Source organism: Bactrocera dorsalis, chromosome 2 (genome assembly GCF_023373825.1).
Source record: "Bactrocera dorsalis isolate Fly_Bdor chromosome 2, ASM2337382v1, whole genome shotgun sequence".
In the NCBI taxonomy this organism is placed as follows: Eukaryota; Metazoa; Arthropoda; class Insecta; order Diptera; family Tephritidae; genus Bactrocera; species Bactrocera dorsalis.
Genome location: NC_064304.1, coordinates 14,687,528 through 14,701,828, shown reverse-complemented (window position 1 = coordinate 14,701,828; position 14,301 = coordinate 14,687,528). Strand labels below are relative to the sequence as shown.

At 40.6% G+C, this 14,301-nt stretch overlaps 1 protein-coding gene across 5 annotated transcripts in view; it reads left to right on the top strand.

Moving 5' to 3' along the window:
• The window catches only part of LOC105227654 (protein phosphatase 1 regulatory subunit 12A), a 103,317-nt gene that overhangs the window by 66,023 nt on the left and 22,993 nt on the right, over nucleotides 1-14,301 (top strand). For 4 of the 5 annotated variants that reach the window (XM_049447711.1, XM_049447710.1, XM_049447712.1 and 1 more), the window contains 3 exons: nucleotides 9,924-10,194; nucleotides 10,365-10,680; nucleotides 10,747-13,668. In XM_049447711.1, the coding sequence (XP_049303668.1) occupies nucleotides 9,924-10,194; nucleotides 10,365-10,680; nucleotides 10,747-13,668 (3,509 nt within the window). Of the gene's footprint in view, nucleotides 1-2,822; nucleotides 2,978-9,923; nucleotides 10,195-10,364; nucleotides 10,681-10,746; nucleotides 13,669-14,301 lie in introns of those variants that run through there. The other variant, XM_049447714.1, reaches the window with a different exon arrangement.

The window sequence follows — 14,301 nt, the reverse complement described above, 5'->3', positions numbered from 1 at the left end:
AAATGTAGGCAATGCTTACCACATTAATATATATAATTAATATATACTTACAACGCTGATATCATTGGAAGTATATACATATGTATTACACATCTTTATTGATGTGTATATTGAGCAGAAAAAACACATTTTGAAACTCTGCTTCTAATTTAGCGCTTCGAAACTGACTCTATGTATTAAATGTTGCCTACATTTCGGCAAAGCGTGAAATTCGTACTGACGAAGTTCTAAAGTACTTAAAATTGTAGAAATATATGAACACCACCAATAGTCTTTTCTAAAGTTCCTCTTCCAATCGGGATATATTCAGATGATATTTCTGATGAAATTTTAAATATTTTGAGATCGTGATAACTGCAGCCATAATTTTGAAATTCAGAAATTTTGATAAGCAAGTAAATTTGTAAGACAATCTTCTTCCGAATAGTTCTAGTCTAAAATCATGGAACTTATGATTTATTCATTTATGTAAAAGATATATGTATACACACATGCCTCTCCAGACCGCTTAAAGCCATATCTTCGACAAATCTGCCACTCGGAAGCGAAATATTTTATACAAATTGCTCAAGTGCCAGTGTTTAACAATATATACATATGTGTCAGTGAATGTAAGTGTGGGTATTTTTTTTTGTGTCTTTCAATGAGCGCGTATTTTTGTTTATTTCTCACGGCAATGAAGCCAGGCAACTTGCTTAGCTTCCCAACCTTCATTGACAGTGCCACGCGGGCGTGAAGCGAATGGCAGGACAATTGTGTGGCAAAAAAGGCACTTGAGGTGGAAGTAAGGTGGCAAGCGGAAGTTGTCAGCGTACAAGTATTGGAAATCATAAAGCCGTGAAAAATTGCTTGTCAATTTCTTTTAGCTTTTTTACTTTTGTCTCCTTTTTTCTTCCACTTTTTCTTTCATTTTGCGTTTGTTGGCTTTTGTGTCACATGGCGCTTGTGTTGCACGTTGTAGGTACAACGCTTGTGTTATTGTTGTTGTGCTTGCTGTTGGCTCGACTCTTATTGTTGCTGCTAAGCACACATACATACACAAAAACACGCGCCAGACGCACCTATTGTCGTCTAAGCGCTCGCGCTGTTTTGTTGTTGGCGACGCTGGCAGCCGCCTACGTGGAGCGGTGTGGCGTGTTCAGTGAATACCTTTTGTGTTTACGCGATGTTTCTACATCATGTTTCTTTGCCTTTTCCAAGCTCATGCCCGAACATGAGTTTGTGTGTGTGTGTGTGTGTGTACTGGCTTTACGGTAAATAGACGCTTGTGCTTGCCATGTTTACGCCAGTGTTTGCTCGCAGGCTGCTCATTGGTGTTTGTTACCTAATTTTAGGCGCCAAAGCGTTGCCGCCAGCGTTTGCTCACAGCTGAACGTAATTGAAACGCTACTGACTCATTGAAATATGACGAACTGCCATGCTTTGGCGTCTGAGGTTTAAAGCCTGAAGTTTGGTCTAAGCTTGGCGTGTGTTTGTGTATGCCTTTTTGGAGAAAAAGACGAGTGTGCATTTCACTGTGAAAATTTTCGAATTTACGTGTGTGTACTGGTGAGCTTTGCCGCAGATTTTGGTGTGCTCAAATAGCTTAAGAGAGGGGTTATTGGTAAAAAGTGAGTTAGTAATAGTACTTAACAAGAATATTTTTTTTTTTTAGATTATATCTTTAAAATGTTGAACGCGTCTACGTCTTAGATAGACAGTGCGTTGAGTCCACTTTTCAATGACTCGTTCAAGCATTTCGTCTGGTAATTACCGAATGATACACTTCATGTTTTGTTCCAAGGTCTGAATCGAAGCGGGATTGTCGCATGGATTTTAGACTTCACATATCCTTACAGAAAAAAGTCTAGCGGTGTGATATCACACTATATTGGTGGCCAATCGATCGGCTAAAAACGTGAAATTATCTGCTCACCTAAGTGTTCTCGGTCGTCATTGACGGTTTCGTTCTCATCGGCACCATTTTTTGAAGAAATATAGACCAATAATTCCACCGGCTCACAAACCACACCAAACTGTTATTTCTTCTAGATAAAATTGCAGTTCTTGAACTTTTCCAGTTTGTTCTTCATTCCAAGTGTGACAATCTTGATTGTTTACATGTCCTTTGAGTAAGAAATTGGGCTCGAAAACTTCGGATGTTCTTGGAACCTTTCAAGAGAAAGCGAAACGATGTCGCTTGCGAAAGTTGTGTGGCTTCAGTTCTTGCAAAAGCTGTAATTTGTACGCTTCCAATTGAAGATCTCGACGTTAAATGCGCCAAGTCGTTCTATACGTCAATCCAAGTTTCCACGAACGGCGTTAATCGACTTTCCACGGTTTTCGTTAGTCTTTTCACGTTGAAATGCCAAACAATACTGAACAAAAATAACATGACAGCTTGATCTGTCAAAAAAAGGCTATTGAAAAAATTACCTTTTCTTGTTAAGTCAAAATAGAATTTGCAATGATTTTTCGTTTGTTCTTTTATCGTGAAGTTTCGTATCGTGAAACTTTTTCCGAAAATTAATCGTTCCATAAATTATCATGAAATGCAACAGAAATGACAAACATCCCTGCTTCAAAAGAACACTCAGCCATATACACCACTTTCGTGGAATTCACCACTCGCTCGCGTCATCAACTCGAACGGCAAGTAGCCACCACATAACGGTTGTTGCTATGGTCACGGCCATGTGGTCGCACAAAAGTTTGTTTTGCTGCACCGCCACACACGCCTCACCAACGCCGGCGCCCTCCTGCAGCGCTGCTGGCCGATTGTTTACCTGCCATGAATGTGTTATTAGCCGCATCGTTTCGTTAGTAACTTTTGACGTTTTCACGTTTTCGCGCATAACGCTTTTGTTGCAGTCAGATTGTGAATTACTTTTCCGAATAATAAACTAAACTAATTTCGTTGGCTTTTATTATTGTTGGCCAACAAAAGCTTTTGTTTTTCTGGAATTGTTGCTGCTTGCGCAACATTGTGGCGAAAGAGGTGAGAAAAAAGCAAAAACAAAAAAATGCTTGCAACAACAATGAGGCGCCTGTGATAAGCGCAATTGTTAACTGTATATACATATATACGTGTATGTGTGAGTGCGTTTGCTTGTGCCTTTTAAAAAATTAATAAGAAAGAAAAAAGTAATAGTAAAAAAGTTAAACAAATATTATTCGCAACAAAGCACAGTTAAATTGCAGCGTTGCATTTCGGTGTGTAAATATAATTGAAAACATAATTTTTTAAGTTAACACTTTTTAGTGAAGAGATAAGTAAGTGAATATTTACAATAGTTTGAGGGTGTACTTCGCAAAACGTAAACAAGTTGAGACCCTGCAGGAAAATGTAACGGCTTAGAATTGGTTCGGTTGCACTTCAACATGCTTTTTTGGTTCGGCTTTCCCACCAGGGCATTTATTGGTAAGGACATATGTTCGTGAAAATGTATGTGTTGCAAATATTAGCTATATTTACAGGGTGGTTATTTATGGTAATTTAAAAACGCGAAAAATTCTTAACTTCGTTTGCATTGAAGCTATAACATCCTTCACAAAAGTTTCGTTACAAGAACATTTATGTTGGTCCATTTTATGGCTGCTATATGCTATAGTAACTTGATCTGAACATTTTCTTTGGAAATTATACCGTTGCCCTGGATAATAAATTGTGCCGAATATCGAGAAAATAACTCATCATATACAAAAGATTTCAAACAGAAGCTTAATTGTGATCGGTCAGTTTATATGGCAGCTATATGTTATAGTGACATCATCGAATACAAATGTGTTTATATTACTATCATTTCATGATTTTGATCGGCCAGTTTATATGGCAGCTACTTCTCCACCTGGTCTTTGTAAAGGAGCAGAGGTCTTCCTCGGCTTAGCCAGGCGGGTACTGTGTCGAATATTTTCAGATCTGGAGTGTTTTCATCCATTCGCACTACATGACTTAGCCAGCGTAGCCACTGTCCTTTAATTCGCTGAACTAAGTCATTGTTGTCCTATATCTCGTAAAGCTCATCGTTTCATCGCCGTTGCGAATGCATAAAGGACCATAAATCTTCCGCGGAACCTTTATCTCGTAACGTCGAAACAGAGATCACATTACAGTTAAAAGCGAGTCCTTTGGAACTCAGCTAGCTTGCCCTTCTTCTGTTTCTAAACCTCTTTTAGGTGGATTAGTCAAAAAGAAAAATTTTACCTCGTCCCCTTTCGAGTTTTCGGACGTTGGAATTCGAGAAGGTTTTTAACATTACGCCTTATTTAGTTTTTCTCAATCTCGTTGGTAAAACTGCTTTTTAGTTTCGTCTGCTTATGTATGACTTATTTTCAATGCATAACCAACGACAATGGAAGGATTTTATCAACAAGCTCTTCTCTAAAAATGTATGGTCCTTGGATAAGGGTGTCCTTAAAGACGAACAACTGTTTTTTTGGTTTTCATTTATAGGTGATGTAATCATATTACTTTTTTTTTTAAACATTCCGCAGATTAACATAAACTTCACTAAACTTAAATCACAAAATCTTGGAAAACCTCTTTTTGAATATTTCGACCTTACTCTCCATTTTTCCAAAGCGAAATTTTAGGTTTCGCATATGCAAATTATTGACCAAATATTAAACGAAAGTTTAAGCAAGAAATTATCTTTCCAAGCACAATCTTAAGTCATAAAGCAGTCGGATTCTCATATTCGGAAATTTAGTACATCAAAATTGCCATATAACACCCTTTAAATGCGCGAGTGCGCTTGAAGGCCGGCTTGCTCAAGCGCTTAAATTGTTGTGTAATCATCCTTACATAAATGCGGCTGTTGTTGTACTTGTTATTGTTTTTGTTTTTTTCCACATTCTGGATTTGTTAAAATGAATTAATTACCGTCCCACAGCTGATAAAAGAGCGCAATATGCGGCCTGTGTAACACGGCCACCGTGCGGCATTACTGATAAACCTATTAATTACTCGCGCGCATTCCCACACATACATACACACACACTCGCGCGCAAAGGCAATTACTTCACATGCAAAAATATTTCATAATTATTTAATTAAAAAGCGTTTATTTATCTACGACACAGGAACGCCAACACAAACTTCCTTTTAATTATGTCCAATATCGGTAATGGTATTTCATTTTTGCGGGAATTATGTTTCACACACACACACACACACATACCAACACATGTATAGTTAAATGTTTACATTCAATAAATTTAATTTAATCATCAGCTGGCAGGTAAACTCTCAAAGGAGCATTCTCGAATTACCCGAAGTCTGCTCCTTGCACTCCCAACTGTGAAATTCCTTACCTCTGTGAATCGGAGCATTTCTTTGACAAAATAAAATTAAATAAAAATTTAAAAAAATCTTAAAAAAAAATAAAAGCTTTAAATCAAAGGCGAATTGCTTTAAAATCAGCCTGAATTACTTTTCTGACTTTAAAAAATCTTTAAAGGGATTAGGTGCAAACATTTCCAATGTTATTTTGAGTATTTACTTTGCCAGCAGGTTTGACAGCTATTTCTTCAGGAACCTCTGTTGCTTTAAAAAGTCCATATACATTAATTGATGATCGAGAGGAATTTTCATACGAATTGAAAAGAGAGAAGAACACTGCAGTTAAGATCGCCGGCATCTTTCTCGAATATAATTCTGGCTAAAAGCTTTTTAATTTTTTATTGGATTGAGATTTTGACTCTAACTGGTCCATTTTAACCGCACGCGCAAACCGAAACGATAAAGTTTCATTCAGAACAGATTGGTATAGCCTTCTTCTCTTTTCATGTGAAGTTTGATCTCCATATATCAGCAAGTGGATGTTCGGCAACTGTTTACCATAAAAAAATTTCGAAAACAGTTTGCTTGAAATTTTATGTTTCTAATGGAATCTGGGCCACGAAAAAAATTGCCGAAGTGTTTTGGGTAGTCTTCTTCTTCTTCTTCTTTACTGGCGAAGACACCGCTTACGCGATTATAGCCGAGTCAACAACAGCGCGCCAGTCGTTTCTTCTTTTCGCTACGTGGCGCCAATTGGATATTCCAAGCGAAGCCAAGTCCTTCTCCACTTGGTCCTTCCAACGGAGTGGAGGTCTTTCTCTTCATCTGCTTCCCGCGGCGGGTACTGCGTCGAATACTTTCAGAGCTAGAGTGTTTTCATCCATCCGGACAACATGACCTAGCCAGCGTAGCCGCTGTCTTTTAATTCGCTGAACTACTTATGTCCATGTCGTCGCATATTTCATTCAGCTCATCGTTCCATCGAATGCAATATTCGCCGTTGCCAATGCGCGAAGGACCAAAAATCTTACGCAGAACCTTTCTCTCGAAAACTCGTAACGTCGACTTGTCATCGTCCAAGCCTCTGCACCATATCGCAGGACGAGAATTATGAGCGACTTATAGAGTTTGGCTTTTGTTCGTCGAGCGAGGACTTTACTTTTCAATTGCCTACTCAGTCGAGCTGTTGACAAGAGTTTAGCGTTGATTTCCATGACATTGCGTGTTAATGCTTCCTAACTAGACGAAATTATCTATTACAACGTCGATATTATGACTGTCAACAGTGACGAGCGACGAAAGTGGCGAATTCGACGACTGTTTGTTTGATGACATGAGATATTTCGTCTTGCTCTCGCTCACAACCAGACCCATTTGCTTTGCTTCCTTAACGGCGCGGGTGTTATATCGATGTCATCGGTGTACACACTTATAGAAGACGGTACCTTGTCTTTTTCTTCCTTCTTTAGTTCTGCAGCTCGAGTTATTTTCTCCAAAAGTAGATAGAAACCTCGTATGGTATCGAATGGCTGGAAGAGGTCCTTCCCGGTTCTAATGGAGCTTTTTTTATTGTTCAACGTCAGTTTACACAGCCGTATTAGTTTTGAGGGGATCCCAAATTCAGATACAGCAGCATAAAGGCACCATGGCATCTTTTTATTTTTGAAATATAAGACTTTAAATTAATTAAAGCAATTTTTAAAAAATCAAAACAAAGAGTTAGAGCAAGAGTTTTTAAAGCAAAAAAAAACTGATTTCTCTTTTAATTACACTATTGAAAATTTGTTTTTCAAATTCTGGAGTCTCTAACTTTCAAATCACAGAAAATATATTTTCTAGAAAAAGCCAGTTCCTAAACCACAAGCCCTCCGATTTCTCAAGCACAACCACGCCTTTGCGCAAATTTATGACTGCAATAATTCAGTATTTGATCATATGAAATATTGATGAATTAATTCTTAAAAACATATTGAAATTTGTGATTAATGCAGAGTATAATTTGCTTTTAAAAATTTAATAAGCAATTACTGTCATCATTCTGAAACATTAGATTCCAATTAGAGAATTCCAATATGCGCCGGGATTTTACAATTTCAACGTGTTTAGTGATATTCGAATGCTTTCGGTGTGCAGTGATTTAAATAATTATTAATTATGAACACGACTGTGTATTTGTCAGGTTTCAGTTTGCGGTAAACACATAATTAAAAATAAAACAACAACAACAAAAAAATAATAAATAATATACAAAACATCAGTTTATCTTTCATTAACGAATTTACGAGTGAAATGTGGAAAAGAAATTTTTGCTTACTAAATTCTGGATAAAATTTAAAGTGTTTACTAATGGGTTATATATAAATAGTAGTTAACTTATTTTTACAAAAAAAATAATATTTTTTTAACAGTTTTCTGCGCATTTACGCACATAATCTTCACTTCAGTGTATATAAATATCTTAAAAAAAGTATATGTTTAATATATATGTTTATATGTAAATATTTTTATGAATTTCATTACGCTGGTTATATTTGATTTAAAAAAAAATTACGCTAACCGAAAAAATATGGCAAAAAATTGTGCTACAAAAAAAAATATTATAAAAAAAGATATTTAACAATATATTATATGACAAAAACTACGACTATTAAGCTTATCATTTAGCGAGTAAATTTGTAATCAGAGATTTGCCGTTAGTACAGTGCACTAATATTTATTTTGTAGTTTTTTTCTTTGGCACAGATAATGCACTGTGAGCTAGTAATTTACTGGCGCATCGTAAATCATTCAATTTTATCTAAACTTACAATATTGTATACAGCAAAAACAATTAACATTGGTATTTATGTGGTTTGATTTTTTCTGCATATTTCTTTTAAATTTTAAGCCTTAAATAATAGTATCGTGGAACTAACTGAATATTTTTGAGGTTAGAAAATTTTGTTCCACGAATTTAAGGCTTTTTGTTGGTAGCATGATTAGGCCTTTTGAAGGACAAGCTGTGGTTTTTTCAATTGTTTTAGTTATAGGATAATACCAAATAGGCGATGAGCTGAGAGACCGCTGAGAGTCGATTCAGCTCAGTAACTACGTCTAACATATCGAACGACTTGAAAGAGTACAAAATACAAGTTGGGTTCTTGAAAAATTCTAAGCTCAGACGTTTTCCAGGCAATAATAAAAGGGCCGTATTGTTAGTTTTAAGAATGTAATTAAATTTTATTTGAAAAAGTCCATTTTTCTCCAAAAAGTAAAAAAAAAAAAAATCCCTAATGACTCCGTTTTCCAAGACCAAAAGCTTGTACAACACTCAAAGAAAATTTAATACTTTGTTTGTGCTCCTTTCACCTCTAACTTGGTTTGTGGTTTCTTTATAGATTGCACCAAGGTTTATGCAAGTTCAAGAGATATATTTTTCCATATTTTCTGAAGAGCGACCTTAGCCTCATTTTTGCAGTTAAAATTTCAGTTCTCGTAACTTCCATTCAATAAGATTATGATCTGAACTGTTGGGAGGATGCACTTAAGTCTTTTTTAGGTTGTACAACAACCATTTCCTCACGGCTAAAGCTGAATACTTTGGATCGTTATCGTGCACAAAGCAGTACGCTGGGTTACAAGGTCGATCGCAACACGGATTTCACTTAGACAGCTTAGAATGCCGGTCCATTGTGGAACTTAAAAACTGCTATATGCTGGATCATAAGACCCCTAACAAACGGCAAAGCGCTTTAGGCCTATCACAAATTTGTTGAGACGGTTAATGACAGTTTCGGTTATGTCTTTTAGTCTGTCGAACGTGAAACTACAGATATGTTTGCTCATAAGTCGTGCAAAAGCTGGACAATGGTGCAGAAAGGGCCTAGGAGTATGATGATCAAGTAGCTTGAGGCTATCTCTAACGAGGACAGATACTTTTTAACTAGCTTTGAGCGCAAGTTGATTAGCTTTTAGCGAAAGCTTAGCGAGCTCAAAGGTAGTATTGCCGTTCTGCTATCGCAGCAGTGAATGCTCATCTACCTAAAAGAAGCTGCATTTCGGAGCTTGATAGTAGACACTTTGGCCTGAAAACACTACAGTGGTCTGGTAGCCTAAAGCTAAGATTATTATTTAAAAATTTATTTTTTAGCCATGAGACCTCCTTAGTCTGGGCAAATATTTTAGGCCTTCCACTACCACTAAGTCTCCCAACTTCAGTTGTCTTTTTGAATTTTTCATTTCTGTACTAAATAGTCGTATGTGGTTTTTGACACTATTGGCAATTTCGCCATTACTTTTGTTCCCTTGCCATTATTTGACTACCCAGAAACCTTAGTAATATTAGTTAATTATCAAGTTGTAAGACACATGAAGGGAAATCTAAACTTACCTATCTACTAGTGTGTATTTTTCCGAATTGATATTATTAAACATTTCTTTGAATATATAAAATTATAATCCGGAGTAAACTTAATTTAAAGAATATATGTGCGAGTATATTGTTTCATTTTCTATAACCCACAAACCATATATGTATGTCATTAACTAACAATTGTTTTATAATTTTCTTTGCTCTCTTTCATGACCTGGTCTTTCAACTATTAAATGGCTGCGTTCACACTTGATTGCCTCTATAAACCAACTGCCACACTTGGATGCCTGATGCATGGCTACGCTATTGTAGCCGGAACGCATACGTCAACGTGACAGTCGCAACAAAAACGCACTACACTATTGTGCCGCGCAGAACGCAGAGACACGTGAACTCGTGGCGGCTGCCAGCATCGCCGTCGCAGCTCCAGAGTTGCTGGAGTCTGCCGACGAGGATGGCTTTACGCCGCTTCACTTGGCTGTTATTCAGGGCAACTTGGCGATGGTCAATTTGCTGCTGGCGAATAAAGCCGACGTGAATGCGGTCGATAACGAGGGCCACTCTGTGGTGCATTGGGCGACGGGTAAGTAGCCAGCTCTAATGGCAAATGTCAATGGACTGACAACGACATTTCACACCAGTACACTTTGTGTAGACTGCATGTGTGAAGCCACAATCGAAAGCGTACGCACCGACACACACAAACATACACACATGCGAGTACAAAGGCGATAAACCATTGTTTCGTTACAGTTTGCGGTGAAGTGGAGGCTTTGCGTTCGGTGCTGGCGGCTGGTGCGAATATTGCGATTCCCGATTTGAACGGTGGCACGCCACTACATTACGCGGCGCAGATGTGTGGCGCCAGTGTTGACAACAAAGTGGGTCAGGCTAATGCCACTAAGCTGGCGTTGGAGATACTCGGCATTCTGCTTTCACACCCGCATTCCAGTGTTGACGTACAGGACAAAGATGGACGTCAGCCGCTGTTGTGGGCCGCTTCGGCAGGTTCCGCGAAAGCTGTCATTGCTCTGGTGAAGGCTGGTGCACGTGTAGAAAGCGCAGATAAGTACGTTTGCCATACATTTTTTTTTTTGAAAGTTCTTAAACTAATTTTGTGCTTACAATTTTTTAGAGATGGGTTGACGGCGCTACATTGTGCGGCCTCACGTGGGCACACCGAATGTCTTGACACGCTGATAAGCCTTTGTGGCGCGCCAACGGACCTGATTGATTCGAACGGTTGCACGGCCTTGCATTACGCTGTGACACTGGGACATGCAGATGCCACCGCACGTCTGCTCGATTTAGATGCCGATCCGAATCGGCAAGACCGCAAGGGACGCACACCGGCGCACTGTGGCTGTGCGAAGGGCCAATTCGAAACGGTCAAACTGCTGAAGGAACGTGGCGCTAATTTGTGGTTGCGCAATGCTAAAGGCGACTTGCCGGTGCATGAGGCGAGCTCATCGGGCAGACGCGAGCTTGTCGAGTGGTTGTTGGAACAGCGACCCAAGCAGGTTAATACCACAAGCAATGACGGACGCAGTCTCCTACATATTGCCGCGAATAATGATTACACCGATGTGTGTAAAATGCTGCTGGACTATGGCGGTGATATCAATGCCATATATCGCAGTAGCAAGGGGATGGTTTTCACACCGCTCGACTGCGCCTTGCAAAAGGGACATCGCGCAACTGCCAAATTTCTACAGTCGCATGGCGGTTTGCCAGCCAGTAAGCTGCGCTTGGCAGCACGACGGGCGAATCCATTTAACGAGGTCAGCAGCGATATGGTGCGTCCGTTGCGATATGTGGAGAAGGAAGAGCTGCATGATTTACAAAACTCCAAAAAATATGTTGTCTACCTGAAACACTCGGATTCGGATGGTGCTGGTGGCGAGGGCGACAGCAACTGCAGCTGCCACGAGCGAACCTATCGCAGAGAACAAAAGTTTGCCCACACCTGTCGGCGTCATCAACACAGTCGACGGCGGCAAAGTCGACGACGCACCAGCAGTTGTGGTGAGCCGAAAGATTGTCACCATCATGACGACGGGGATGTTGATATTTGTCGATCTAAAAGTAATATAGAGATAAGGCGTCGAAAGTCACGTGAGCGTTACGCTAGCTCAAGCGAATGGGAGGATAGAGCCGAGGAAGACAATGAAGATGACGAAGATTCTTGTGAGAATTGTTGCTATCACAAGCGGCAGAAGCAACGTGTTATACGAAGGAAGTCCATATCATCACGTCGTTCAAAAGAGCGCGATGGACGAGAACGTGGCAGTGAAAAAGAGTCTTCACCAGAGAAAAGTAAGGTAAGAGAGATTGAAGTGGTACGAGAACACGCAGAAAAAGCGCCAGACATGAAGGCGGATTCAGCAACACAACCGAGTGAAGGTAAAGAAGAGGCTAAAGAAAAAGGCAGTCGTCCACAATCGGCTACAGAACGTTTGGCAGCTAATACGCCGGGTATCACAGCAAAGGAAGCAACATTTATTAAGTCCACGCAGCAAACTGAAACACAATCGATGGAGTTGACGGATGAAGATGGTAAACCAGGAGCTGAGTTAGTAACTACTCAAGTAGATGTGCACCAAGAAGCAGACGCTGCTTCTTTGGCGCCACCGCAGACAGACCTTGCAGAAAAGCTTCCGGCTGAAGAGGTTAATAATGAGTCGGAAGATATGACCACGCTGGCAGATGAGATGAGAAAAGAAGTCGATCAGGTAATGAAAATAGCTGCGATGGCGCTTGAAAGCGATGCACAGATGGGGGAAAAAACTAAAGAGATGGAAGAGCTAAAGGGAAAGCCTGATGATGTGGAAAATAAAGAGTTAACAGAAACAGCGGCGGAAACAGTGGAGAAAACTGAAGCACCAGCTATCACCCAACCTGAAGAAGCCACAAAAATTGTACCTAATCTAACAGAAACTCCAGCAACGCCAATACCAACACCATTGCCAAGTCCCATAGCTGCAGTAACAGCTGAAGAACCTCCTACTTCAGCTGCTGCGACCACCACGCCAACTCAAGCTGATGAACCACCGTCTAAAGCCGAAGAAATCAATATATCGGAAACTGCAACTGCACCAGATGCCGCTGCAACTGAAGCAATGCCAGTTGAAACCAATGACTCAACTGAAGTAGCAGAAACTTCCAAAACCGAACCAGCTGCTGCAATTACTTCCGAAGAAAAACCCGCAGCAGAACCAACTACACTTCCGTCTAACAATACTTCCGTTAAGCAATCGCCGCAAGTTGAAGCACAAAAACCGCCGCGTGAACTGGAACCCCGGCGTTCGTTTACCTTATTGCCCTCGGATTCAGCTGAAGATGAGGGTGCCGAAGAAGTCGTGCGTAAATCAAGCTTCCAAATTTTGAAAAGTGATGAATCAGGCGGCGAAAGTGGCAGGCACCAAGAGGAGCTCGAACTCAGCGACTCGCAGGTCTTCAAAATTGTTTCCGAGCCACAAATGCGCTTAGCTAAGCCATACCCAGAAACGGAAGCAAGCTCCATGGACGACGAACATAGAGAAGCTGCTGCTGGCGATTATGAACAAGATGAAGATCACATAGATGAGGACTACGAAAACGAGGAACTTAACAAGAATGCAGCAGGTGTGCTCAATCGTCACGGTGTGGGTAACGCGGAGGGTGCATTGCCCAGCAGCGCCGTACTCGGTGTCTACGATTACTCGAACGGACGTAAACGTCGTTTGAAGAAGCGTGTGCGAAGCGGCCCAAAAACGCGTAGCAATTGGAAAACCAAGACAGACATTACCGATGGAGATGACGAGCAGACGGGAAGTTATGCGCACGCTGCCCAATCCAGCAAAGATCACGATTCCGGTTTCGAGCCAAGTCCACGTGCTTCGAAGAGCAAAATACCAACACCACGAAATATATACACGGCACATGTGCCGCGACGTCACACCTACGCCACACTCGATGGTCGCTCGCGCAGCGGTCGTGTGGAAGGGCGCAAGCCGGGCGATCGCGGTGCCACCGATATGACCGCGGTAACGCGCTCCATACAACGCAACATCAGAAGGTAAGTAAATTTCTGTTTGACTTAGTGGTTGTTGTTGCCTTTGTGTTGTTGTTGCTAGCTATAAAAATTTTATTTACACCGAATTGAGTGATGCCAAGAATGTCTTCATTTTCGGCGACTCATGACGACCAGCTCTGTGGGTCCATCAAAGGCGCGCACGCCAGAAGCGCAACAGCGTCCAGTAATTGAGTGTTCACAGTGCCTTCTGGTGCGTGGTGCCTGCGGCAGCGGTAGTAACTTTCGTTACATTTGCTTAATTTATGAGCTGACGTAAATTCTCGCCACCCTCGCGTCTCGGTGGTGTTTGTATTTGCATAAAATTTCACTCCTTCCACGCGATTCGGCCACTCGCTGCTGCCTGAGGTATACACATGTAAACCCGTCTGTGAGTTTTTCAATCAACATAGTCCAGGTGCGCTACGCCAGCAGATGCTTCCCGTAATTGCTGATGCATATTTATATGCGCCTCTGTGCGTGCGTCTGCATGTATGTGTGTGTGTGCGGTGTTATTTATAATCAAGTTTGCATCTTCTTTCCTTTGTAACATCATTCGAAGGACCTTCTGCCCGTTTTTATTACTGTTTAGAAGATTTATGCTGAATTACAGAGTGGCTCCTGTCCGCAGAGGCACTG